A 26,826-nucleotide genomic window follows, 5' to 3' on the forward strand; every position below is an offset into this window, starting at 1 on the left:
GCCTCACTAAGTTTCTGAGGCTGGCTTTGAACTCACCATCCACTTGCCTCAGCCTCCCAAGTCGCTGGGATTACAGCATGAGTCAGCACACCCAGCTTGCTATTGGTTTTCTATTTCCCTTTTTGGTTCCTTTATATTTTTTCCTGACTTATTTAAGTGCGTAGCTCAAATACATATCAGATTAAATGCATTAACAGGTACTTTTGTCATTCCCTTTTATCTTCTATTAGGCTTTAGTTTCACCTCCCTGTATTATTCTTTTGGTAGTTACAAGTATAGGGATATATAGTTTGTTCTAACCATATACTTCTGATTATAATTATTATTCATTATTTATTTGAGGTCAAGCCCTATAGAAATGTGTCACAGAATTATTTTCAGACATGTGGCAAAATTTTAAAGATTGTTTGACTATTTCAGTATGCAAGATAAGCAGGTTTGAAGTGGCACATGCAATGATCAGAAAGAACTGAATTCACAATGCAAAAAATGCAAAGTTTATTTTCTTAAATAAAATACTATATTCATATCTATACAAATAATTATTACAACCATTAAAATGTAACATTTAACAATAAAAATTTCAAAACTTTAAACAAGAGCATGGTTCAGAATATTCACACCCTAATACAATGCATTTGTAAAAAGATGTCAAAATAAACAGGACCCATTCTTATTTACAACTGTAGGACAATCCTGATCTTATTATACATATCTGCTCTGAATTCCATTAAAAAACAAATTAGTTTCCATTAGAATTATAAACCAGGTGATTTACAGTAATAGGACACAATGCACAGCAAACCCTGCTGGCATAATAATAGATACAAATATTACACTATTGAAGAACTAAAATTCGTTTTTTTCTTGATGACTGCCCTACAGTAAGCTTCTCACCCAGTGTATCTATAAATAATTTGTGAAGGAATTATGTTCTCAGATTTTTCAAACTTTTTTTTTACCAAAATGAAAATATATATGTATGTATATATATTTATATAACCTGCTGAAAGTGGAAGCAAATCTTTTCTTCACAGTAACACAACTGCAGCATCTTAAGCAACACTGTCTGGTCCCTTTCTTCTTGGAAGATCAACAGTTTAACTCCCCATCAAGGTTACCACTATAGTCAAGCCCAGTGCCTCAGTGACCTCACAGATAGATGAAAGTGATTTTAAGACTTCAGGGGTGGGAGGGCAGAAAGCTCTCAGAAAAGTGAAGAAGGGATTTCAATAGATCAAACTTTAAATTCCTATGGCATAGTATCGTGTATAGCTGTATATACAACAAAAAAATTAAAGATCATTTTTTTAAAAAACATGTTACATTACAAATCAAGTCATTTTCTATATCTCATGACATCTCTAGTGACAGATTATGCGGTCATCCAAAGTAAAACCAATGTGATTTGATGCCCAACATCTTCAACCTAAGTTAACTCATGTTTATGAAGCATCTGACCACATATGCCAGAAAAAGATTACAGTTGATAGTTTGTGCAAATCTAGAAATAAGGATGCTGAATGACCACCATATATAATCTCTGTGTTTCAAAGGAGCTTTGCTACTAACTAATATTTTTTTTAAACAAGATCAACTTTGAAGATGGCTCAGAGAATGATAAGGCAACAGTGAGAATCTATTGTACTTGCTTCCAGGTGGTGTTCGATTGATTACACAGCTTGCATCATCTCAGCTGGTCCTTTCTATCACAGAGAGGGTGATGCTATATTCCAATATCTTTTCTAAGGATCAGAGGCACAGTTTTAGGTAAAATGCAGTTCCAGCAGAGAGGCATTGGGAAAGAGCTAGAAGCTCTGCATTCAACAAGGTCCTCAATACTTATGCCAAGCACATCTGGACTGCCTCAATCTAAGTTGTAGGAGATGCCTACAGACTCGTAGAAACACTCGCTAGGTTTTTCACTCTTTTAGAAAATAACAAAGGAAAAGTGGAATGCAGAGAGTATAGATAAATTCGAAAAGAACCCTTTTATATAGAACTCGGGGGAAGGAAAAATGGTAATATTCAGCCAAAAAGGGATACCAAGAAGAAACTAACTTCTGCCTTTAATTTGCACATTGGTATCATAAAACCATCACTGAGATCAACTCCATACTGGCTTATCTAGTCATTGCCCTTTAGATGTACACAGTCATAGGAGCATTACTTCCAGGCAAAGGCAGCACTTATCTAGATAAAAGAATTGCAATGCCTTCCAGGATCCTCAGGGTCAACCCATAGCATTTCATTTTGTTATCACCTTTGCCCTTTCTTCAGTTCACTATGAGAAAAAACAAGTCCACCAAACCTAGCAGTAGAGTAATACGGCATATTGAAATATTTTAGATGAATTCTGAACTAATATTGTTTCAAGATAATGTTGTTGCTGCTTAACAGAATGGGAAGAATATGGTTCCCAAAGCCAGAAATTGAGAATCATTAATTTGGAAGTATGACTCACTCCCACACACTATTCTAATAGATGGTGGAACCAATAAATGCTTCAAGGCAAATGAATAATAATTCAGGAAATGACCAGGCTCTCTGTCCCCTATTTGATATGGAGCAGATGGAATATAATAAGAGCATTAAGTACCTATATAGCAAAGAAAGGAGAAAGCTGAGGAGATGCACATTAAGTCTTTACCCTTTCTCAAAAAATTTTAATATTACTTCCATTAAAATGCACATCTACATTTTTTTGGAGTATAAGCTTTAGCCTCTCAATGAAATGACTGATGTTAGAAGGCAAGAACAAAGCATATGAACTATCTTTAAAATGTTTAAATGATTTTGTACTTTAACAAGGTAGATTTTTAAAAGTCGATCTTCATGGTAGTTCAACATAACCCTGATTTATGACTGGAAATTGCTGTAAAACAATATGGCCTTCCTTCCCACAGTTCAGATAAATCATAAATCATTAAATTTTATAAATCATAATCACTATGGAATTCTCATTCCTTACTTTAAAAAACAATGCAAACTCTGGTGTCTCAAAATGTCTGACAATAAACATAAAATTAAATTTCCTGAAGTGGTATAAAACATATAAGAGCCAGGTGTAGTGGTGCACACTTATAATCCCAGTGGCTCAGGAGGCTGAGGCAAGAGGATTTTGAGTTCAAAGCCAGCCTCAGCAACTTAATGATACACTTAGCAAATCATTGAGATCCTGTCTCTAAATAAAATATTAAAAGGGATTGGGGATGTGGCTCAGTGGTTAAGCCCCTGGGTTCAATCCTCAGTACCAAAAAAAAAAAAAAAAAGACATCCCAAAGCAACCTGTATTTTCCAAAAATAAATAACTCCAAAATGGATTTATTTAATGTGCAATTTATATATTTAGCAAATGCATTGACAAGGTTTATACATGCAGAAAAATCTGAAATTTTTCACTTCATTAGAACTTATTAAATGTTGAGAGGAATCAACCATTTTCTTTAACTGAATCAGTGATCAATAATGCTAAAAGACAAATGATTCGATGACTCTCACTTATGACTCAGACATCTGTGTATTTCCAGAAGTTGCAAAACTACTTGTGGAAATGGTTTGACTTTGTGTATCATGTAAGCAAATCAAGAATAACATTTCCATTTACTATAGCCAAAATTGACTGCATTTTCTGCCATTCCTTTACCAACAAATTATACTGATATCACTAAGTCCTATATAACATGTTTCCTCCCCAAAAGCATGTACCTCAATCTAAATACTTAATACTGCTGATAAGTACTCATGCTTTAAAATCAAGTAAGAGTACTTTTTCAGAATTGATCCCATATATGAAATGATCTCTAACATATATAGGCTTTCTGTCTATAAGATAGAGTTACATATAAGCAGTATTTGCAGATGGTCAAACAAACCTGAGACTTATTCAATATCAGTGTTATATTCTTGGAATGAAAGTTCTGAGGAATGCAAATGCTATCGCTGAACATAGTTGAGCAGTAAATACAATCAATGTAATAGAAATAACTGAAAGTAAGATTTCGAGCACTTTGAACTGCAACATTCAAATCCAGCTCTTCATCTGGGTGTGGTGAAGTGCCCCTATAGAAGTTACTCACAAAGGTGGAGCAGGGAGATCTCTTGAACCCAGTAGTTTGGGACCAGTCTGAGCAACAAAAGACCCCATCTAGAGGTGGAAGGGAACTAACTGAACTTCACTATGGCCTGTTTGTTTACCTTAGCTCCAGTTATACCCAGAAGCCTCTAGTCCTATAGAACTCAAAGGCCACTGTTATTTGGGGGTTATGTGTGAGAGGGAGAGGTTAAAAAGAAAGAGGAGCGGATGAAGAGCCAAATACACAGAAAACTGCCCTTCTTGAATTGGCAGATTAGCCAGGTGTGGTGGCACAATTCTGTAATCTCAGCAACTCAGAAGGCCGAGGCAGGAGGATCACAAGTTCAAAGCCAGCCTCAGCAACTTAGTGAAGCCCTAAGCAATTTAGTGAGACCCTGTCTCAATATAAAAAATGAAAAGGGCTGGGGATGGCTCAGTTGTCAGGTGCCCCGTTAATTCCCCAGTACCAATGCCCCTCAAAATTGGCAGATTGAACCTTTCAAGTACTAAGAAAAAATTTAAGAATATTAAAGCTTAAAATTCAGAGAATTAAAAAGCAAGTCATAGATGTTGCTTTTTCTCTCAAAAAATTGTAATTGCTATGTTTATACATTCTTATTTAAGTAACTTATTCATAAAGTTCTCCTATTTTTCCCACAAGACCATTTTGAAGGGAGACTATACAGGTTTCTCTAGTTTATGCTATTTCTTTGTTCCTGGAGACTGCTTTCGCAAGCAGCAGAAACAGATGGTAAGGTTTGGTGATAACAGTGGAGGAAGCACGAGCGACCCTTTCAGTCTCTAGAAGAGGGATGCTGGAGATAATTGCTCTGACCAGGCCATAGGAGGCTTTCTCAGGATGGAAATAAATGTGGTCCCAGGGTTTATTTTCTTTTAACAGAGCAAACAGGACAAATTATATGCATTTTTCCCACCCCATCCCATTTTGGACAGAATATAACAACAAAAAGTCATGGTTTAACAGGGTTTTTAAAAAGTCAGTATATTATATACAACTGTTTTCTTAGGTTTTTTATTTTAGTTCTCAAAATTCAATGCATGTTTTTAAATTTATTATTAAATTCACTGGGTGTTTAAAATTAAACCTCATCTGCATCAAGTTTTTCTATACTTTAGCAGGTCTCAATTTCCTATTTTCAGATGGCAGACCTATTGTTTTTTCAAATTTATTTACTTGACAAAAGTCCGTGTATTTGTGGTGTACAACGTGATATTTTTATGTATACATTGTGGAATAGTAGGGACCAGTTTATACTTTAAAATCTGTTTTCATATATATTCTTGCATACACACACTGACATATATAGACTGTATTTTTTGAAGCACCATTTCACATTTACCATCAAGAAAAAATAATGAACCAATACATCTTCTCATTATAATAATTCTGTTATAAAGGATAATAATGCAATATACAATGTCTTATTTAAAATATAAATATCACTAAATGAAAATACTGAGAGCTTTAAATTCTGTTCAGAAGTATTTTTTAAAGTAAGGCTCAAATAAATGTGTAGATTTTAAATGCACTACTTGCTGATCAGTTCTAATATTTAAATGAATGGGAAAAAATTTATTTCAAAGTCAAATAAATGAGTGAAGAGAGAACACAAAATCAAAACTCAATTGACAAAACACCAATTGTTAATGAATCCATGAAAAATTCCACAACATAACTGTTTTTATCCTTATGATCCAATACAAAACATAAGACGGAGAACGATTGTGTCCTTTACTTTTTAGCTTTCTATTGTTAAGGCTAATTGTCTGGGAAGACTTTTTCTTTAAAGGATCCTGGCACATTAAAGGACAATGTGGCTCCCTACTTTGAAGAACGAGACATGAAATTCAGATAAATTATGAATAATTATAATCAAGAAAGAAGCCTTTCCCTAAGCCAAACTTTGAGGATGAAGCCTGATTAAATAATTTATCTGCTATGTGCTTGACTGTATGGACATTTAATTTAACATCAATTCAACACCTGTCACAGCCTAGAAATTTTTTTAGATGTTGACATCATCCAGCCTCTGGTTAAGAGCCATCATGCTTTATCAAGTTGCTTATGTTTTTGAATAACAACTCAACTATTTTAATAATTACTAGTGATCATATTTAAAATCTCAGTCCCTTCCTACTACTTAGCACATATCAAGGTAAGCTCCCCCAACTTTCAGCTGACTTGTATTTAGGGAATATAAGATTACAAATCAAACTTGGAAATGTCAATGTGCTTGAAAGCGTGAAATATAAAAAAGCACACACCATGCAGTTAAAAAAATAATTTGTTTTTGACAAATTTTGCATGATCTCAGATGTGGACATGGCCTCCCTACATTCAGAAGATAATTGAAAATTGATTATACAAACACACACACACACACACACACACACACACAATTCCTCTCTTCATGTACACATACATGTATGTGTACATACACACAAGTATTTTTGTTATCTCACTCAGTACCTTTACATTTAGTTTATCTATATTTAAACAGCTGAACTGCAATCATGACCTAAAATATGGCTTATGTTGTGGGCAGGTCTGTTTGAGGACTGCTTGGAAGAGTCAGAAGCAGAGGAGTTTGCTATTGTAAGCAAAGGAGACATTGCTGAACCATCAGGAAGAGCTGTTGCTATTTCTGGAAACAAAGATGTCATATTAAAATTGGATAAGTGAGAGTTGGTCATGTGCATTGGTGGCATATCAGGGAGTAGAGGAAAACTTGGTTGAGCAAAGCCAACAGGTCTGGGTGGAGATAAAATTGATCCAAATCGGTTATTTAAACTTCCACTGTTTACTTTCTCTGTGCTAGGATTTGAGAACATTTGATTAGAAAAATAAGGGATTGAAATATCATTGGACAGTGTAGGATGAGCAGGAGAATATGGGGGATAGAAGGAAGGTAGAGTATTTTGGGGATCTACTGGAATGAGGGCTGGAGTTCGAGTGGCACTGGGCTGCGTAACCTGTGGAATGAAAGAAGTATTAGCATTTATCGGTGGATTCATACCACCCTCAGGAATAAAAGGAAAACCAAAATTCTGTGATAGCGTATGCTGGTCAGGACCTGAATTATCATTAGGGACTTGTGGACTATCGGGCATGAAACGAACAATACTTCCTCTCTTCTCCGTAGTGGGTTGTTGACGTCCAAGAATCATACTGCCACTAGTAGAAAGAGGAAGATGGGGAAGACTTGGATCAAAGACATTACTATGCCTTTGGTTTCCAGAACGATTCCTCTCAGGTTGACGAATTTTGGAACCACTGCTATCTTGCAAGGGATGTCTTGATCTCTGGGGAACTGAAGAATTAGCTTGACGCACAGGAGGCCCTTGGTCAGCATTTCCATGAGACACAGATGGGTGTGGCAAAGCTGGCCTTGCAACCCCATGCATGTTGGTTGTGACAGGAGGGTTCATGTGACCCTTGGTCCCATGACTGTCAGTAATCCTCATGGGATTGGACTTCTGTACAGAAACGTTGGGACTTGTGTTTCGACCTTGAATATCTCCTGAGGAAGAGGAACTTGAAAAAGGAATATTCAAGGTGCTGTTTCTGGTGTTAATTGCACCTAAAGACATGTCACAACTTTCCCTATTCTGGTTCTCACTCTCTCTTCTAATATGGACACTTTCATGAGCTGGGGGACAATTATATTCAATTGCAGAGGATGGACCACACTGTGTATTTCTCTGATGTTCTGAGAGTGATCTCTGGCTCCCGATGACCTGATCACCAAGATGAGGGGCAAGCAAACTCTGCATGAAACTTTGGTGACATGTATTTTCACTGTCCCTTGTTGGAATAGCATTTCCTGTTGGGATGCTCTGAACTGGCGGATAAGGTAATCGCTTTTGACGGTCAATCGGTGGTGGACCAGTGTTTTGACTAATCCGAAAAGCCTGAGACTGCATACTCCTCAGTGATGATACAGGGTTAACTATTTCATTATTTCTTGAAGACTGTACTTCAAAATTACTCTGGGGCTGTTGACTGGCTCCACTTGGTTTAAAAGTCTGACAGTCAGAAAGGCGGATATCTGAAGCAATGGTATGGTCTACACGACCCTGCATATTATGAATAGCCAAACTTTTATTTCTGGGAACATCAAGATAGCTTCTCATTTCAAGCTGATCTGAAACTCTGGAACCCTGAATTGATATACCCATTCTCTGTTCTGAATTAGAAGATGTCTTTCCAATGAGTGCCTCAGCAGAATAACTGGAAACTCGATTTCTCTCTGGCCTGTGTGGAGTACAGGTCATATCTGAAGGTCTAGTCACAATACTTGGTTGGGACACCATTTGCTGCTCTAAGCCTCTTGATGTCAAAAGCCTCTGCAATGGATTATGCCCAGTCACATGTTCAGAAGAAACCCCCGATCCTTGCTGTCTGCTTCCAACATCCTGCTGTTGGTGCAAAATATCTTGATTGAGGTGGTTTTGGGGATGGCTGTGGTGGTTCCGGCTAGTTGAAGGGTTTTCACAGCTCTTCTCTGGCTGTGAACTTCCAAAGTGTTGCTGCATCTGTTGCTGCATCTGTTGATGGTGGGGATGTGGCTGTCCACTCTTGGGTCTGGCTTGGTCGGTTCCATGATGCTTTGGTTGTAAGGAAAGCTGAGAGGCCTGACTGCCCTGAATGAGATTCCTCTTTTTCTGCATCTGAACTTCCTGTTGCAGAGTTCTCTGTTGGTGCACATTATGAGGCTGAGAGTGAACAGCACTCTCTGCATGAGGTACATGATGCTGCAGTTGATACAAGTGATGCCTTTCTCTTAACTGCCCTGCTTGTTGCTGCTGCTGCTTGATGTACAGATGGTTACTGTGAAGGTGGGATACGCCTTGAGCTGGAACATGCTGTTGCAGGGCCTGCAGATGTTGACTTGCCTGGGTTTGCTGCTGCTCAGCAACTGAAGGCTGAGAGCTACACTGAACTTCAGCTTGCCTCAATGCAGGAGACACAAAATTGTTACCAGGTGGAAATAATCGTGTAAGGCCATCTCCATGTGATGGGTTGCTAACAGGCACAACTGAGTTTGAAGAATTGGGAGGGAGCTGACTAACCATCATTTGAGCTTGATCAGAAATGTTCTCTGGAGTTCGGCTCATCAGGGACATGTTTTCAAGCCTGAGGGGAGCTGGCTGACAATGCTTTTGACGTTTGGCTGAAGACAGTAAAAGGTCATCTTGGACAGTGCGCTTAGTAGAATCTTTCCGGCTTTCATGACTTGGCTTTAAGAGGGACTCTTGAATCTGTGAATTTGGTATGGTATTATTCATAGTACTTAGCTGTTCTTGAGAGTATTCTGTCATCAGAGGTGGTCCAGGAGGTTGGCTGCCATAGGAGCTAGAGGAAACAGTCAGATTTACTGTTGTAGGAACAGTTGTTTGCTCTGAAGTTTGGGACAAACCTGCACAGCTGACTAGAGGATGGCTGATGCTGCTCTGATGGATGAGATTATTCACACTTAAACTGGTGAGGCTTGGTGGCTGAGAAGTTGAAACTTGTAAGGAGCTATTTGTTGTTTTAATTCCCAGAGAGCAACTTGGTTTTTCAAGGGGCCTGTCTACTGTTACTTCAATTGAATCCTGAGAGTTAAATTCATTTGGGGTTGCTTCTGTCTGTCCTGTGCCATTCTTTTTAGGGATATGTGATTTGAAAGGCTGGTCTCCTTCTAAAGATGATGCTTCAGAAGGCTTTGAAGTAATTTCCCTTACATCAGCTTGGATGCCAACTCTTCCCTTCTCAATGTTCTCCTGGTCAAAAATAGCTCTTGCTGCAAGAGCTACTATATCAGTTTGCTCTGCAAAGGTACAGCTGTCACATGTATTAGTTGAGGCACTGCTGGTCACATCTTCTCTAGTTGTTTCAGGAAGCATGGATGCAACTGAGAAACTGCGACTACTGCCAGAGCTGGTTGACATGGGGGAGTCAGCTTGCCTACTGGTGAGCAAAGAACCATTAATAACTTCCTGATCAGGGAGGCAGGATTGATGCTGTGGTGGATCTCTATCATCATTGTTCAGCAGTAAGAGTTCTTGCTTGGGATGTAAATCAACACGTGAATCAATTATCTTAGAATTTTCTGAAGAAAAATCAGGATGATCCATAGGGATGGACAGAGATGATTTCTGGGGGTCTTTTTCTTTAGCAAGATCAGATAACAATGTAGTTAAACCTTGACCCTTTAAGAGACCTGTGGTTTGCATTGTATCAGATGACTCTTGTTCAATCCTGCAAGGTTCAGTTATGATTTCTACCTCGGAAACACAGTCAGTACTTGTAGTGCTTGTGGAGGATGACAAACCAGACACCTGAGAAACCAAAATCTGAGGATTTGAAGATGGAATCAACACATTGGCTGCAGTGCAGGATTTGGTAGCATCTGCCAATGCTAAACTAGTTGGTGGTTTATCCTGAGATGTCTCTTGTTGCAAAATGGGGCTAGAATCTTTGGATTTTGCTGGGGCCACTGCAAAATGTTCACTTGTGCCAGATTCTTGGGAGGGTGAGCCAGACTCTTCTGCTGACTTAGATTTGGATACAGATTCAGGTATTACTGATTCAGAATTTAGCATGTCCAAAGAATGTGAAGCAGAAACACTTACACTATTTGCCTGGGACACAGTAACAGAAGGTAGCACAACAGGGAGGCTTTCCAGCAGTCCAGCAGTACATGATGGCTCTGCTGAGCTTTCCATATTGGGGCAGTCTGATTTTCCCACATCTCTGACTGGATTCAGAGGACATGTGGGTTTGCTAGCTGCTATGTGTTTCTTGGCACCAGGCTTCTTATTCAACCTTTTTGACTTCACAGAAGGTGGCAAATAAGCAACAGGGTTCATTGAGGAAGTAGTCACAAGATTAAAAGTACCAGGGAGTGTGGCTGAATTGTCAGTTGTCATGGGAGGTGCTACAGTTGTTGTTAATGAAACACAGTTAGTTGGGGAGGTTTGACTATTTGCAGCAATTTGAGGATTGGCAGACTGGCTAAGAGATAGTTGCACACAGCTCTGCCCAGCCATCTGTGAGATGCTTTGATTGAGGCTGGCCAAAGCACCGAATGTATTCAGGGCAACATTGGTATTTGGATCTTCGCTGGTGGTGGGCTGAATAATTTGCATAGGGGTGTGATTTGTAGTTCCTGATGAAGACATCACAGGCTGCAAAGCAAAGAGCTGTCCATTTAAAGAAATGGTTTGAGGCTGTTGTTGGTTTGACATGGTAACAGAAAAAGTTTGTGTTGAATGAGATGTTGACAAAGATGAAGGTCTTGGTAAAATGTGGACAAGGTGCTTTCCTCCAAAAGTTTGTGGGGTTGAAACATTTTGCACTGAATGATTAGACCCAATTATAGCATTGGCTCCATTGACAGGGAGTCGAACAGAAGCAGGAGATGGAGCAGAGAGGAGTGGCAACGGGTTCTGATTAGCTGCCTGGATGATGACTATCTGTTGACCTACTGTTTGGTTAGGAACCTCTGCCCTCACTACTGTGGGGCATGGGGTAGTGCTGGGGGGCTGAAGAATAATAACATTTTGATTAGCTGGAGCTGTATTAACAGCTGACCCAACTGGCTGAGCCATCTGAATCACTTGCATTGCTGAATTCAGTGGAAGGATATTTTTTGGAGGCTGAGATTTAACTTGTGGCTGGGCAATTAGTGGCTGCATAGGTAAAGATGGACAAGAAGGCAAGGTTACAACTACTTGCTCAATTGATGACCCATCTGTTGGAAGGGAATTATTTAAGTTGATGCCTGTAGCCATGTGTCTACTGTGGTTGCTTCCAGTGGGGCTAGTACCAGACTCATTTAGTACTGGAATCACAGTGGAAGATGGTGTCTGGCTTAAGGGCTGAATAGTGTTTCCTGCCAGCTGCAAAGTAGTCCATGTTGTCTGTGTGTTTCCAGCTGAAGAAATTCGAGTAAGGCTATTAATGTTTTTCAAATCTGAAGCACTAACACTTGAAGAAGGCAAAGAACAAGGAAGAGTCCAACCACTGTCCAAAGGATTTGTAGAAAGAGTGCTTACTGGAGTAGTAGTAGTCTTCCCTACTCCAGGGGTAGATGATGTCACCACCGTGGTTGTACTTGTTGAGATTGTGCACTTGCTAACACTCACTGGAGAAGAATTACCTGCAGATCTAGGGGGCTGGGAGCAGGCTGCAGTGGTAACTGAAACAACAAAGGTGTTTTGAAAGTCACCTCTGAAGTCCTGTGTACTCAGACAGGACTTGGTTCCACAGTGCACTTTAGTGGCAGTTGCTGAGGAGCCTGGGGGGACATTTGTAACACAAGGGGCTGTCTTCTTTAATAATTTAGGGCTCTCTTGCCCATTATTTTCAGAAGAATTTTGATCGTTTAGACCTGTGTGCAAGGACCGGTGTTGGTGAGGTTCAGGCCCAACTGAAACAGCAATTAGTGAGCTCCCAGTGGCACCACGCACATTTGATTCACTTTCAGAGGTGGAAAGCTCAAGAATATTTTGAGCAGAAATGGTAGCAGGAAGACAAAGAGGAACAGGCTGGTTGGCAGCCAATGCAGAAACTGTGGTCTGATGCCACGGCTTGTTCTCAGAAGGTGTAAACTCCAGAAATAGACACAGGAGTCACAAGATTGCAAGTCCTCTGTACTGGCACCACATTGGCGGTTTGCTTTTGTAAATTATGACCGACATTAAAGGTTATCCCCTGAACAGCTGTCCCCTGGCTGTTTCCACCAGGCTGACTCCCCATTGGGAATAAACAATGATATTTTTTTGAACTTGGTCATTGGAATAACAACAGGACACTTTGAGTTTTTAAAGATTTCCTTTCCAGTGGATTGTGGGGTCATATACAAGCATATATCATTTGCTTTCAGTAATTCAATATATCGGCCATTTTCTTTTGGATTTCTTCCAGTTGTTTTCGTAATTTTTTAATTTCTTCAGCTATAATATAAAAATAAAAATTAAAAAATACAAATGAATGTCAGTATTTACAAAAACTTGAGAAAGAACTGTGTACTAAACTACTGAATTCTAATGCTAGCATTCTAAAAACCTCAACTGAGGATCCTTAGCTTTTTGCTAATACAAGTTTTTTCTTCTCTTTAGAATGGTACCTCAAGTCCTAATCCTATTCTTTTAAAAGCATCTATCTGTAAAAGTCAACCACTGGAAAATAACCTATAAGGCAGAAATCTCAAGATTTCCAATAGTGTAGCTACACAAGTAAAGCAAGGGAAAACTTACTAATATAATGGTAACATGCTAGAAAATTTGCCCTGAACATGTCTAGAATAGCATCTACATGCTGCAATAGCTAACATGATTTGTAGTAGTGCAAGACAGGTTCTTATAAACTGAGCTTTCATTTTACCCTCTAAAACAAACAGTGGAGACTGAAGTGAATGAGAACGTGTCAGAAGTTAGGTGGTAGAGCACCAAAGAAGATATCAGCAATGAGGCCTGTATTTTCCTTGGTAGGGCCAAGGCAGGTACACTGCTGAGCAGTGAAGGTACCTGCCATATCCCTCTCCTTTCTAAGAGAGGCAGCTTCACCCACAGGTCCTACTATTGAAGGCAGCTTTGCTTGCTGATATTTATGCTCTTGACCCCCTTGCCTCATACATCGCCATCTGCCTTGTCATAGTGGTAGGTATTCTTATCCTTGCCCCACCAAAGGCAGTCAATCTACAAGATTCATGCTCTATGAAGTAGCCTGAAAAGAAAAGTTTCATTTCAACAAGAATGACCTGAGATTGGCAGATCATTTTTGTCAGATACTTAAACCATGAAACAAATATTAGAATATTAAGGGACAATCATTTGGCATAGTGCTATGTGCCTGTAATCCCGGTGACTCAAGAGGTTGAGGCAGGAGGATCACAAGTTCAAGGCCAGACTCAGCAACATAGTGAGACCCTATCTCAAAATAAAAAATAAAAAAATTGGGGATGTATCTCAATGGTAGAATGTCCCTGGGTTCAATCCCCAGTACCGCTAAAGAAAAGGGGGATGGGATTAAAAGATGGCTATAATGAACCAAATAATAACAATCTTTGCTTTAGCTTATTATACATTTACTGCCTGGCACTTTCCATTCATTGTCTCACTTAATAATAATGACACCAATGATAACAGCTAATATTTATCAAGCACTTAATGTGTGAGGCTTTAGTCTAAATGCTTTACCTATATATTCTCTTTTAATCCTCATGAGAATCATGAGATGTGAACCTATTACTATTACCATTTTTAGATGGAAGAAATAGGTTCAGAGTAATTATAAAATTCACCTAAGATCATCCAGGTAGATACTATGATTATCCTCATTTTAAGATATGGAAACTGAGTTAGTCACGGTGATGGACACCTATAATCCCAGCTACTCCGGAAGGTGAGGTAGGAGAATCTGAAGTTCAAAGCCAGACTGGGCAACTTGATGAGACCCTGTCTAAAAAATAAAATAAAAAGGGCTGGGGATGTAGCTTAGGGGTAGAGTGCTTGTTTAGAGTGCAAGAGACCCTGGGTTCAATCCCTAGCACTGGGGGGAAATATAAACAATAAGGAAACTGAAATTTGGAGAGATTAAATAACTGCCCAAAGGGTACTAAGTGAGAAAATGAAGGTGAGACTACAAACCAGGTGGGCCTGGCTTCAAGGTATCGCTTTGACCCCTATGCTGGACTGTCATGTGGACTTTGATTATAAAGAAGCAGTCACTGGGGAAAAAAGGGGCATAAAGCAGATGCACAAAAAGTACCAGAAAAGCCATGATAGTGACAGAGATCACTATTAAACCTCAGCTGCTTCAGGTGCTGCCCCTAACCCCTGACCTGGATGTTCAGCTTTTCCTGAGTTCCGTGCACTAGATATTTTTTCCAACAGCTTTCATTTTCCCTAAGGTAACATGAATGCCTCAGCCTCCAGGCTTTGAAATGAAAGGAGCCTTCACTAGAAAAGTCTACACACCATTCTGACTTCCTGTCCCTTTTGTAGGGTACCTCATAATGGTTACAGAACACAGATTATTGTATCTAACTATCTGGCAGCATCACACACACACACACACACACACACAAAAAAAAAAAAAAAAAAAAAAAAAACAGCCTGGACCATAAAAGACAGCTGACCTAAGAGGCAGATAATTTGTTACTTCACTAAAAGCTAACAAAGAGAATTCCAAAAGCTGACCTCCTGGATATGCTTTCAAATACCCTTCCCATTTGTTATAATAAACGCAGCCCAGCAAAATCTGCCTTGTTTCTCTCCTTTTAAGGTGGCATACTGAGCTGTCACAGGAAATTCTTTGTTCTTGTCAGAGTGATAAATAAAGGACAATTCAAACTGTCCTATCACCCTCAGCTCACATTTCCCTGGGATATTATTATTTTCACCTTCTCTCTAAGAGTGATAGAACACAGAACTCATTTGATAGCATAAAAAAGTCATTTCTATCTAAAAAGCAAATATTATTAAATGATCAGGCAGTTTGATGCATATATTACATCAGTACAATTATGAAATAAACATTTGGCCTTCTGAGTTAATGCACAGTTAAAGATTTGGCACAGTCCTATCCTATCTTGTTTTTAAGTTACACTGAGCAGAACTCCTCCCTATATCCTCTTATGGGAATTCCCTAACTACAAGATCCAACTGGGATAAAGAAGATTTAGTATTACTAATATCATGAGTTAGGCAAACATGAAGCACAAAGAAGAGTTCAAAATCAAAACTATGCATGCATGTGAGATTGCAGTTGTTCCCAGAGGAGACAGCAGAGTTTAAGTGATTTTATTTGAAACACTATTCTCCTAGAATCCTTGAGGGCAAGGTCTTAATAATGTTTTTGTTTGTTTGGGTTGTTTTTTTTTTTTTTGGGGGGGGTGGTTCCTATATCCTAATATAAGTTTCACTGTAACATAAAGGTCTAAGCATTTAACAAAAAACAAAGTAAGAATCTCCAAATTGTTACCTTGTTCATTGTTTCCCCCATTAAGCAGGAGTTCATCATTTTGCCTTTTCAATTCTGTTATGTATTTAAAGGCTTGGTCCAGGATCATATTCTTGCTCTGCCAAAGAAAATTAATGATTTAAAATTTCACTGAAGGGTAAGAACTTGCCAGAAGAAACTGAGATCTTTGGCTTCATCACATATGTGATAGGTAACTTCAAAATTTAAAGCAGGCACCACATTCAAATGCTTCTACTAAGTATCTATTAGGCTTTTTCTTTCTTTCTCTCTCTTTTTTCTTTTTTTTGGTGGTACTGGGGGTTGAACCTGGCCCTCATGCATGCTAGGTATACACTCTACCACTGAACTACATCCCCGTCCCTCTATTGAACTTTTACTGTGTGTCAAGGCACTGGAATATAGTAGTGAAACAAAGTACCTGCCCTTGAAAAATATAAATATATATGTAAAATAATTAGGTGAAGATTGCACACATATGATATAATACAAAAAAAAAAGCAGGGGCCCAGGGAGGGGGTTAAACTTATGGTAGAAGTTACTCTGTGCTGTAGTCTGAATGTTTGTGTCTCACAACAAAATTCATAGGTTGACATCCTAATCACTAATGGGATGGTATCAGGAGGTGGGACCTTTGAGAAGATATTCAGTTATGAGGGCAGAACCCTCATGAATGGGTTTAGGGCCTTACAATAAGACAGGGAGAGATGATTTCTCCTTTTCCTCCATGTGAGAACATAACAAGGAATATGTTGATCTTGGACTTCCCAGTTTCCAGAATTGTGAGAAATAAATCTTTTTTGTTTAAGTTACTCAGTCCATGGTGTTTTTGTTACAGCAGCCTGAATTAAGATGCTCTCTGGGATGGCCTCCCTGTATGGTGATACTTAAGCAAAAACCTAGAGGTAAAAGCACAACCCAGACATCTGGAGGAAGAGAGCCCCGGTATGAGGTCAGAAGGCAAAAGGCCCTTAGGCAGGGCTGTGCTGGGCATGGCTCAGGACAGCAAGGAGGTAAGCAGAATGAGGGTCCTATACATCAGGAAGAGTGGTAGAAGAAGAGGCCAGAGAGGGCCTTCAGGACCATGTAAATATTTTAGACCTTAAAAGATATTCTCTACAGTTATCCACAGGTACAAATTATCCCAGGTAATAGGATGAGAAAGAAACATCACTTGATTGAATTCTGATGTCACACTCCTAGTATATTCTACTCCTAAACTTTTTGAAAAAGATTGTACTTTATGCCAAAGTGCTCCTTTATTCTTAATTGACAAGTTTTAAAATTGAAAACATAATATTCACATGGCAAAAAAGTAAATAACCTGAAGGAACTGACACCGAAAGTAACATTCCTTTGTGTTTTAGCTCTCCAGACCCTGTTCTAGAGGTAACAAATATAAAGTTACTTGTACATCTTCCACAAATATCCTGTGCCAATATATTCATGTGTATATATATATATATATATATTTTTTTTTAATTGTACCAGGAATTGAACCCAGGGGTGCTTAACCACTGAGTCACATCCCCAGTACTTTTTATTTACTTATTTATTTATTTTGAGATAGGGCCTTGCTAAGTTGCTTAGGACCTCACTACATTGTTGGGTCTAGCTTTGAACTTGCGATCATCCTGATTCAGCCTCCCAAGTCACTGGGATTACAGGCGTGTGCCATCTGGCTCAGATATGTATCTTTTTTAAAAACCCAGATCAAAGGATGTTATAAACAATACAGCGTAATTTTTTAAATTTAAAGATATATCTTGTACATATCATCATATAGCGTTAAAAGTCTATTTTATTCTAATGGTTGTATTTCTTTTACTTAGCAATCTATTCCTGATAAACATTTAAGCTATCTAAGAGTCATTTCTGGCTTCTTTCTTTGGCTACTGAACATGTGGCAGTGAACATTTAACTTTTCCTCCAGCAAATATATTGCTAAACATCTCCAGTACCTATGGATAGCTCTATTCATGTAGGAATCACTGTAATTTAGTGTTTTGATTCAACAAGCTTCAATTCTGGGTCTTCACACTAAGTCCCAGTAGAGACCCAGTATATAAACCCAGGAAACTATTTTAGGAATAAAAAACTAATAATGTCCTTTCTTAAAACAAGAATCTAAACCAAGGTAGAACCTGATAAATACCCAGGCAAATGCCTCTCTACTACTGATAGCAGGCAGAGCAAGCAGCAATGCTCAAGAAAAACTTTAGGTTGCTCTGCTTCTGGGAGCCAAATACTGACTTTCTTTGCACATTCTAGGACACCAAGGAAAAGAAATGGTTATGGTTTCGGACTTCAGAGAAGCTCATGAAAGCCAAAAGCGGGAAAATAAAATTTTGCTGGGCAACATCCAATATTGACTGAGCACAACTATTATACATTAAAATGTGGAGAAAGAAAAACAAATCAGAAGACATAGTTTCCCATTGTGTTAAGGGAAAAGTACATTTTTAGAAGACTTAAAAGCACATTTGTGGAAGTCTAATAAGTCCACCCTGAGGGGGAGAATGAAAGGAAACTGAAGTGTACATCCCTGCCAAGGGAGATAATATTGAGCAGCAAGTTGATTTGGTCTTTTAAATTCCTTGGAAGTTTCAACACAGAGAAGCACTAGTTACTATAGAACGTGGGGCAAGGTACAGGGACTTGACCAAGAGAACTGATTGAAAGATTCTTAATAAAGCAGTAATAGGAACTACTTCCTCATGCATATATCCTATGCAGCTAGATGACTTCCCCATTCTTGCCCCAACCACAGGAAACAAGTTTATTTTCTGTGAAATTTGAACCAGAGAATGTTAACCTCAGAGATACTTGGCACATAAGTGTGGACAAGATGAGGTTTCTAAGTGAAAATAGGATAAAGTAAAATTATGCCTATTAAAGCATGACATTTTCTAGTCCCCACCATCCCTGACCCAGCCTTCAAAATATTACCAAACAAGGTCATATTCCCTTCCCACCATTTCCACTCCCAGGTAAGAGACTAATGGATTCCTTCTCCGGGGGATAATTCATAGTTATCCCCCAAAGGAGGAAAAAGAAATCTACAAATTCAGATTTTTTTTTTCTTTTAGTTCACCACCACCACCACCAAAACAAAAAACTACTAGCACACCATCTAATTATGCAATAGTGAGGGACACCAAAAAGACAAGCCTATTTATTTGATCAGCTTTTTACTGCTTATCCTAAAGTCAGAAGAAAAAAAAAAAAAAAAAGCTACCTGTCACTAAACTTTAAGGAAAGCCTCCAAAAAGAAAGATAAAACATCCAAACAAAGGGGAGGGGGGCAGATATCAGAAAACAGAAAATTTCAGGAAAAATCCTAGAAAACATTCAAAGATGAAATGTTATCAAGTCCACAGAATTAACATATGGTATTGAAAGGAATATACAGAATATAAAAAGTCTTAGAAATGAAAAATATAAAACCTGAAATTAAAAACAGGAGAGTTGGAAGAGATCAACTAGTTAAGATTGAAAGGGAAGACAGGATTTCAGAAGTAAACCTGAAAGAAATGGAAAATGGAAATTACACTTGACCACCTAGAAAACTAAGATCTTGTTAGATGGGTGGAAAGAATTAAAGACAAATATATAGAAAATTAAGCAAATTAAAACTATGAGTAACAAATGAAATGAAACATAATAAAAGTATACTCCTTGAGTCAACCACAAATAGTTACATACTGTTAATAACATAAAAACTGAATATCAATTTTAATCAGAATTATATTGGGGAGATCAGGGAAGGGCAAGTCAGGGAAAAAGCATGATAGGATTTTGATTGATAATATCTAAAATGAAAAAGTTAAGATATAGAAATATAAGTATGCTATTTTGAAGTACAATAGTAAGCCAGGCTCAATGGCACATGTCTATAACCTCAGTGAGTTGGGAGGTTGAAACTGTGGGATCACAAGCTTGAGGGTCAGCCTCAGCAACTTAGCGAGATCCGGTCTCAAAATAAAAATAAGAAAGTACTGGACGTGCAGCTCTGCTCCCAGTCCTTAGTAGCAAAAAAAAGAAAGGTAGGTAGGTAGACAGGTAGGAAGGAAGAGGGGGAAAGGAAGGAAGGAAAGAAGGAAGGGAGGGAGAGAGGGAGGAAGAAAGAAAGAAAAATAGTATTTCGCAAGGAGAAACAGTTGAGAATGGTTGCTCTGAGGAGCTGTGTTAGGGTTGGGATGCAGGTACAAGATTAATGTTTGTTTTAAGTTTTTAGTGCTATTTGCTATGTGCATATACTAATCTTTGTCTACAGTGTTTAATTAAATTAATTAACAAAAAGCTACTACTAATTATGTTATCCTATTATTAAAATTAAAAGGAAGATCATAAGAGGAAAGGTATCTACAATCAAAATTCTTGTAATGAGTGAAGGCAAGTAACAAAGCAGGTTGTGAAAGAACTGGTAGAGTGTTTGCCTAACATGTGTGAGGCCTTGGGTTTGATCCCCAGCACGATTTAAAAAAGAAAAAGAAACAGCACTGGATAGATACACATATACACTTACAAAGTGATGTCTAGAGAGATTTTATTAGTAGTAATAACTTGAGAGTGGGATGCCAATTGTTTGAAAAAAAAATCTTTTGCCTTCCGTATCATTTCAATTGTTTGTTTTGTTTTCAATGAGCACATTTTATCCTCATCAGAAGAAACTAAAAGCTATCTTCATGAGGGAACATTAGCATATATTAGGTTAAGACTTTTAAGTACTACTGGGAATTGATAGGGCATGGAGAATAAATAAAGAGATCCTTGGAAAATCCTAGGTAAGAAGAGCAAAAAACACATGAATTTAAAAAGAGCAAAACACATGAATTGGCAGAAAACAAAAGATAGGCCTGATAAGCAGAGTGTATACAAACATAATCATTGGACTAAGTTAGTCATTCAAGAGAAAACACAACTTAAAAGGATCTGGACATTGTATGGTACATTTGATTATTAGAAATATGGGGAAAACTAATGTTAGGTATATAAAAAATAAAACAAATGAAAAAATGAGGCAATTATGAACTTCAAACCCCTCCCCCCATTCTAAGTACCAAAACAATTTAGGGAACTTTCCGTTTACAAGCAATGAATGAAAATATGAGTGGATTCTTACCTGCTTCAGAGCTGGGGAACATGGGATCAGCTCTCCTATTCTGTTAATACCAGCATTGATTTTCTTCTTCCTATGTCTCTCCACTAGATAAAGGGAGAAATCCATGAATCAAACCTTATATTACTCTGTTAAAGTACCCCATTTTCCCTGGGCAAAGGAATTTTAAGTAAAGAAATCCCTAAGAAGTGTTTATCAAACATTAGTACTGGAGACAAATAAGCATAATAAGTAAATAAGACTTCTAACACTATAATATTTTGGATATAATGTTATAAAATCAACAAAAGCAATAATTTTGTTAGCATTTTAAATAATGTCATCTATGGACTGGAGATGTAGCTGAGTGGTAGAGCACTTGCTCAACATACATAAGGTCCTGGGTTTGATCTCTACTACCATGCAAGAAAGAATGAATGTCATCTATAATAATTACATTCAAATTATAAAAATAGGAATGATTAATACTGCTTTATCTTATTATCCATCATTTATGATAGTCAAGTAACTAAGAGATTTAATGATAACCATTAATAAGCTAAGTTGTCAGAAAACTGCCTTTTTATAATAAATCAGACCTTTCTACACAGGTTAAAAAACCTGAAAATAACTTTTGGATGAACAGATGGCCCTTTTGGAATAGAAATAGCTATTAGTGATGACTTAAAAGGGAAAAGAAAAGGCACTGGCTTGTTTCTCTCTATGGAATATGGGCTGTCCACTCTGGCCACGTAGAATCTTCCTGTCTAAGAAACTGGGCAATTGATAACTTCTCAATTAACTGTGAAATATTTCAGACTTCCACACTGTAACTTTAAAAGGAGCAAAGGATACAGAGATTATCTAATTTCTATAAGGCACTACAAGTAGAAATATTACTCTTAGACATATTCTGTTAGGAAGTTTTCTAAAACCTTTCTAACAAAGGATTCCAGACTTCTAAGACATCTCTCACATTATCCCCTGGCAAGAACTTGTTTTACAAAATATATGCATTTTATGCTTCATGATCTAGCACTAAGAATATTCTTTTTAATGATATCTAATTACCCTCCTGTTAGTAAGGTATAGTCAGGACATATTTATGGAACCAAAAGAGAGTTGGTTCCAAAGAAAAGATTTAGTTCACATGGCCAAATAAGATCATTCATACAGCCCAAAAATCCAAAGCAATAAATTATAACTTACCTTTCTCCTGAATTCTCTAACAATAATATTTCTTGGTATCTAAGAGCATATTTTTTTAAATATGTGGAGTTAAAAAATTACAACCCAATATTAAGATTCTTTGCCTATAGTAATAAATGGGGCTTCAAAGGCATTAAACTATTTATTAGGAAAAATAGTAAGATCCCACCAGTGGGACTGGGACTGTGGCTCAGTGGTAGAACCTTAATCTAACACATGTGGGGCACTGGGTTCGATCTTCAGCAACATATAAAAATAAAGTTATGTCCATCTACAACTAAAAAAAATTAAAAAAAAAAATAAGATCCCACCAGTGTTTAACACGTTTCCATAGATAAAAATTTTCTCAAAGGTCATTTCCTTAAGATATCATTTATAGAGTAATAGGAATTAATTTATAAATAACAGTATTTATAATAACATAGATATGTGTACTATAAGTTTTTTTTGTTTTTTTTTTTGGTCTGAATGAAGTTCCTGATGGAAAATAAAATGGCATACAATGTGCCAAACTGAAAATGTATGCACAATTCTATATGTTTATCTAGCTTTGGCCTACACTTTCAATGTGTGAAATAAAAATCAAATATTTATTTTCTACATTCTTTCTATAATTAAAAACTACGCAACTTAATTTAAGATTGTCACATGCCAAGTCCCTTTAAGATCTGTAGTCCACTGCTCATCTCTTCCTTACCCTTCTAGAACGCTGCCCCCTCTGGAATTTATTCACACATAATCTTCATTCTACTGAGAAGTGTATCTGGATTTCTTTGGTGGTGCTCAAACACTAACTCCAGGAATATACTAATCTCTTAATTTATCAAATAGACTAAAAATCAAAAGATCATTTCCATGGGACTCAGAAATATTTTGTCAATTAAAAACAACAAAGGTACTTTTCTTAAAATACAATAAATAATGGTTCTATGCTTATAACATAAAAACTTAACAATCAACTGTGCCATAATTTCATTTTGAAAACAAAAAATGCTAACAAGTAAAATTTAAATTACTGTATCTACCTGCATTGTGTGTTTCCCGGTTTTTCTTTCTGAAACAAAAGTATAGATAAAAGGTAACATGAAGATAACAGGAAAGCATTTTTACCACTTTATATTTTGAGAACCATAAAAATAAGTGTTATGAATTTGTATTTTCAGCATCAATAAGAAACCTGAAGAAAACTTTTCTTAATGTTAAAGATACCTCCATATAAATTCAGAAGACACAGTTTCTAGAACTACAGTTCTCTAACCTTTGATACTCGGAAGTCACGGGTTGAGAATAGAATCAATCACTGAATACCACAACTATTTGAAAAATGTAATTAGGTGCTAGTAAAATCTCAGTGATGTGCCCCATAGGTGACTTCAGGTGTCTGCCTTTTGCACCTGGGCAAGAGCGAGTGTGAGAGAGATGAGAAACAGTAGAGCATAACTTTTTAATTCACAGGTAGGGAAATGTGGTAGGCGACAGCACACTTAGGCACTGACAACAGACATTTGAGTAATCTTTTGCATTTGTATACTTAGTAGGTTGTTCAAACTCTTAAATTTTCCAATCTATTAAAGACATTGATTTTTCTGTTACACATAATTTCTTAATACATTAGCATCCTTACATAGCTATTTAGCAAGGAAAGAGAACAGTGATTTCAATACTAATAAAAGCACAGGTCATACAATTATAAGCAGATATTGCCCAAAATGCTACAAATTCAGAAGAGGGGTTATACAAAAAACAAAAGTCATATTATGGAGGCATATTGGTATTAATAGATTATAATGTTGCAAAATGTCTATTCAAACTCATTGTGACCTAAATCTTTCAGGATCTACAAAAGTTCATACCATATGCTGGTAAAAATGTCACTAGAAACTAAACATTTAGCATAGATTGATATACTATTTTAACTACTGATGATCATTATTACTTGTTACATTTCTAGTATAATAAGAAGGACAGATAAATTTTAACCATATAGTCCTTTAAGTAAATCTATATTTAATTTACATATATTTTTGGAGATTAATTACTTTCTACTCTGAATAATAAAAGTTCATTAAGAACTATCTACTTAGCAAAATGGGATCTAATTCTGCTTCTTACCTGCCCACACTATATTATTTTTGATCTGTGGACATACCTATGCTGCTTTTTTGTAGGAGTCTCATGCTCTGTCATTTCTGGCATGGTGATAGTGATAGGAACCTACAAAGGGATAGAAAGATACACCATAAATGTTAGTCATTCTAAAACCTTGGAGAAATTGATCAATAGCAATTTGATTTGAATATAAGATGCTAAAAAGTAAAATTGACATTAAAAGGTATTGTGGAATTAAAGAGTATAAGAAAATAGTACAAAATATTACGACTAGCAGATGTAAAACATAGTGAATGTCAAATATGAAATATAACCGGAAAGTACTTGAAAAGACTGGAGTAGAAAAAGATCACTGTGGGCTTGGAAACCAAGAAAAGCCTAAAGGAGATGTGAATTTTAACAAGACTTGGAAAGACAGAACATTCTTAAGTTGGAAAAGTACATTCTTTATTCATGACACTGAAATATTATACAAAATTTCCACTAGAACAATGATCCCCCTCTCTGAATACAGAAAAGAACAAAAACAAAAAACAGAAATGACGAGTGAACAAATGTAATATTCCATACACGGAAGCAAGGATTCATTTATTTACTTATTTGCTGAACTTTAAACTGCTAGAAGTCTCATGTTATCATTTGAGTCACTAAAATCTGGGCATAAAACTTCTATTAATATTTAAAACATCAGGATACTAATAAAGAACATGCATGCCATAGGGAAATATATACGTATATTGGGAAAGTCTGGAAGTAGAAACATTAATATATTAATTATAGTTATGTAAGGTCAGCAATGCTTTTTTTCTTTTTCTCTGATTTTCGAAAACTTTAATGCTTTTAAATTATGGGAAGTCACCACCTTTCAAAAGAGGTCCACCAAGTTGGGGGTACCTGTTCTGGTACACTGAAAGAAGTATTAGTGTGGCTTGCCCCTTTTTCTCTGAGACAGGAAAGAAGACAGCAGGTATGCAATCTGAAGTCAGAAAACATCAGTTTAAAATCTGGTTCTGCTATTTCCTAGCTGTCAGGTCTTAGGCAAGTTATCTAACTGCTTGAAACCTCAAATGTTTTGTCTACATTATCAGGTTGTTTTGAGAAGGGAATGAGTGCAAAGAAAGCACACTGCCATGGTACCTGACAGTAATAACAATTCAATAAATGTGAGCTATGATTATTAATAAGGTATTTCAGGGTAAGCTCCAGCCATGGAAAGGAGGGGAAGGGTCCTGGGAAATAAGTAAAAGGAATGCAGGCAAGAGGCTGTCAGAAAGTACTGACTGAAGCACACTGCAGAAAACACGTACTTTAGACCCACTTCCAGCAATTTATTCCTATTCTCCTAATCCACCTTCTCTCTACAATTAATGGAGGTACCTATGGGCCTAAGAGAGCAATGCACTCACATCAGATAACCATACAATAATAATATAAATAATAAATAAATAAATAAAGCAAGCAAGCAATCTCTGTTACCTCTTTCACCCAAGGTCTTGCAGAGTTTCTTTACTTTTGATTCCTGGCTTCCAACACCTCCCGTTTCTGATCCAAATCTATCATCTTTTGCCAGAAGATGGTCTATAGATTATGTTTTCTTCTTTCTACAAAAGAGAAAAACCAATGAGTGTTTATAGTCTCTAGGTATCCATCAGCAGCACAGGGGACAAGGGCTGGTAACCAATGGCATGCAGATATTTTGTGACATGGGAGATCCAGCATTCTCCCCATCACCTGGAAGCAAATGAATGCCTTTGCTCTCAAAAGTCCTTTTTTAGCCAAGCACAATGGTGCACACCTATAATACTGGTACCTTTGGAGGCTGAGGCAGGAGGATTGCAAACTTTAGGCCAGCCTCAGCAACTTAGATCCTAAGTAACTTAGCCAGGCAAACTCTCAAAATTTAAAAAGTAAATAAAGCGGGCTAGGGATTTGCCAGGTGCAGTAGCACACCCCTGTAATACCAGTGGCTTGGGAGGCTGAGGCATGAGAATCAGAGTTCAAAGTCAGTCTCAGCAAGTGAGGCCCTAAGCACTTCAGTGAGACCCTGTCTCTAAATGAAATACAAAATAGGGCTGGTGATGCAGCTCAGTGGTGGAGTGCTCCTGAGTTCAATCCCTGGTACTCCCACCCACCACACCCAAAAAAAAAGAGGGCTGGGGATTTAGCTCAGTAGCACTTCTAGGTTCAATTCCCAGTACCAAAGGAAAAAAATAGTTCCTTTCTAATGGGTTACCCATATTCCACCCAAAAAAGATGAGAGTTTTACAGTCAATGTACTGCACCTGGGAGGAGATCCCTTCTGCTCTTACACATGAGCACTGTCTCTTAGGACCTCACTGC

General features: G+C 37.4%; 1 protein-coding gene across 1 annotated transcript in view; it reads right to left on the bottom strand.

The window, feature by feature from the left end:
* Nucleotides 1–474: 474 nt before the first annotated feature.
* The window catches only part of USF3 (upstream transcription factor family member 3), a 60,525-nt gene continuing 34,173 nt past the window's right edge, over nucleotides 475–26,826 (bottom strand). The window contains 12 exon segments of the mRNA XM_079155379.1: nucleotides 475–12,688; nucleotides 12,690–12,839; nucleotides 12,842–12,879; nucleotides 12,882–12,909; nucleotides 12,911–12,942; nucleotides 12,945–12,998; nucleotides 13,001–13,039; nucleotides 16,071–16,167; nucleotides 21,193–21,275; nucleotides 23,403–23,431; nucleotides 24,527–24,591; nucleotides 25,963–26,087. Coding sequence (XP_079011505.1) covers nucleotides 6,590–12,688; nucleotides 12,690–12,839; nucleotides 12,842–12,879; nucleotides 12,882–12,909; nucleotides 12,911–12,942; nucleotides 12,945–12,998; nucleotides 13,001–13,039; nucleotides 16,071–16,167; nucleotides 21,193–21,275; nucleotides 23,403–23,431; nucleotides 24,527–24,573 — 6,696 coding nt within the window. The 5' untranslated portion in view covers nucleotides 24,574–24,591; nucleotides 25,963–26,087 and the 3' untranslated portion in view covers nucleotides 475–6,589.

Source organism: Sciurus vulgaris (assembly GCF_902686455.1).
Source record: "Sciurus vulgaris genome assembly, chromosome: 10".
Lineage (NCBI taxonomy): Eukaryota > Metazoa > Chordata > Mammalia > Rodentia > Sciuridae > Sciurus > Sciurus vulgaris.